We start from the raw sequence: 1,305 nt of genomic DNA on the forward strand, positions 1-1,305 counted from the left end.
ATATCACTTGTCAAGTAACAATAGCGCCTACATAAATTTCTCTAACAATATTTGGTTAGTTTTTTGGGTTAAGTTATGTTGAGTATGCGATATATAAAACAAAATTTCTCTAATTATTCATTTTGCTGGAATCTTTTAATTGTATCTTTTTTCCCGAGGTGCATTTTTTTTAATCAATAACCAAAACTTTTGGGGTTAATTGGAATTAACAAAAAGAAAAAAACGAGCCAAATAAGCAACTAGGGTTTATCAAAACCGAAAACGAAAATCCCTCCATTTCTTTTATCTACCACTCAACCGCCGGAGAATAATAACATTCCCACAATGTCCGTCGACGATTCCACGCCGCAGGTGGACAAAATCTCCCTAAGTGACGGCGTTGAGGAGGCTCAATTCTCCCAACGCGTTCCTGTCCGTTCAATTCTTGGCCGTCCTGACGGTGGAGCTGGACTCGCCGGAAAAGTTGTGAAAATTGGGGGTTGGGTTAAAACCGGTAGAGAACAGGGAAAGGGTTCTTTTGCCTTCCTGGAAGTGAATGATGGATCATGCCCTGCAAATCTACAGGTAATTGTGGATAGTGCTGTGTATAAACTTGGAGATTTGGTACCTACTGGCACTTGTGTCCACGTAGAAGGTGAGCTGAAGTTACCTCCTGAAGGTGCAAAGCAAAAAGTTGAGCTTCGTGTCCAGAAGGTTCTGTCCGTTGGTACCGTTGATGCTGGCAAGTATCCATTGCCCAAGACTAAATTAACTCTTGAGTTTCTTAGAGATGTTGTTCATCTGCGGCCTCGAACTAATACTGTAATGATCTTTCTCACTCTTTCTCTTTTGTTTCTTGATTTATATTTCTCCATCTGTCCCATTTTAGGTTATGTTGTTGGACTGGGCATGAATTTTATGAAAATACTTTTGAAATTTGTGATCTAAAACTTGTGGTCTAAAACAAGTCATATTTGTGACTATAACTTTTTTCATTAACGGTAGATGACAAGTTAAAAGTTAAATTCTTTCTAAATATGTAAAGATATTATTTTTTGGGACAAACTAATAAGGAAAGTGCATCACATAAATTGTGATAGAGGGAGTAGGACTTTCTGTTTACTCTGCCAATAGTGAATTAGTCAATGCTCTAATGTGGAATAAAAATACTTGTATTGGCAATACACCGTGTCCATTCAATGAGAAATGATTTAATTTTTAGTTGCACTTCTGTGATACCTTATGATAAATTACATGTTCACGTTTTATACTTGCACTTCTTTTATTGAGCTGGAAATGGAGGGATCAAGGGATATTCATGTTAGG

General features: G+C 37.3%; 1 protein-coding gene across 1 annotated transcript; it reads left to right on the forward strand.

Moving 5' to 3' along the window:
* The first annotated feature begins 209 nt into the window (after nucleotides 1-209).
* On the forward strand, nucleotides 210-942 carry LOC109221535 (asparagine--tRNA ligase, cytoplasmic 1-like). Its single transcript, XM_019386014.1, has one exon. The coding sequence runs from the start codon at nucleotides 325-327 to the stop codon at nucleotides 925-927; it is 603 nt and encodes a 200-aa protein (XP_019241559.1). The 5' UTR covers nucleotides 210-324; the 3' UTR covers nucleotides 928-942.
* The last annotated feature ends 363 nt before the right edge of the window (nucleotides 943-1,305 follow it).

Source organism: Nicotiana attenuata, unplaced genomic scaffold (genome assembly GCF_001879085.1).
Source record: "Nicotiana attenuata strain UT unplaced genomic scaffold, NIATTr2, whole genome shotgun sequence".
Lineage (NCBI taxonomy): Eukaryota > Viridiplantae > Streptophyta > Magnoliopsida > Solanales > Solanaceae > Nicotiana > Nicotiana attenuata.

Coding starts and splice junctions, on each gene's coding strand:
- LOC109221535 (XM_019386014.1), top strand. CDS start 325: ATGTCCGTCGACGATTCCACGCCGCAGGTGGACAAAATCTCCCTAAGT.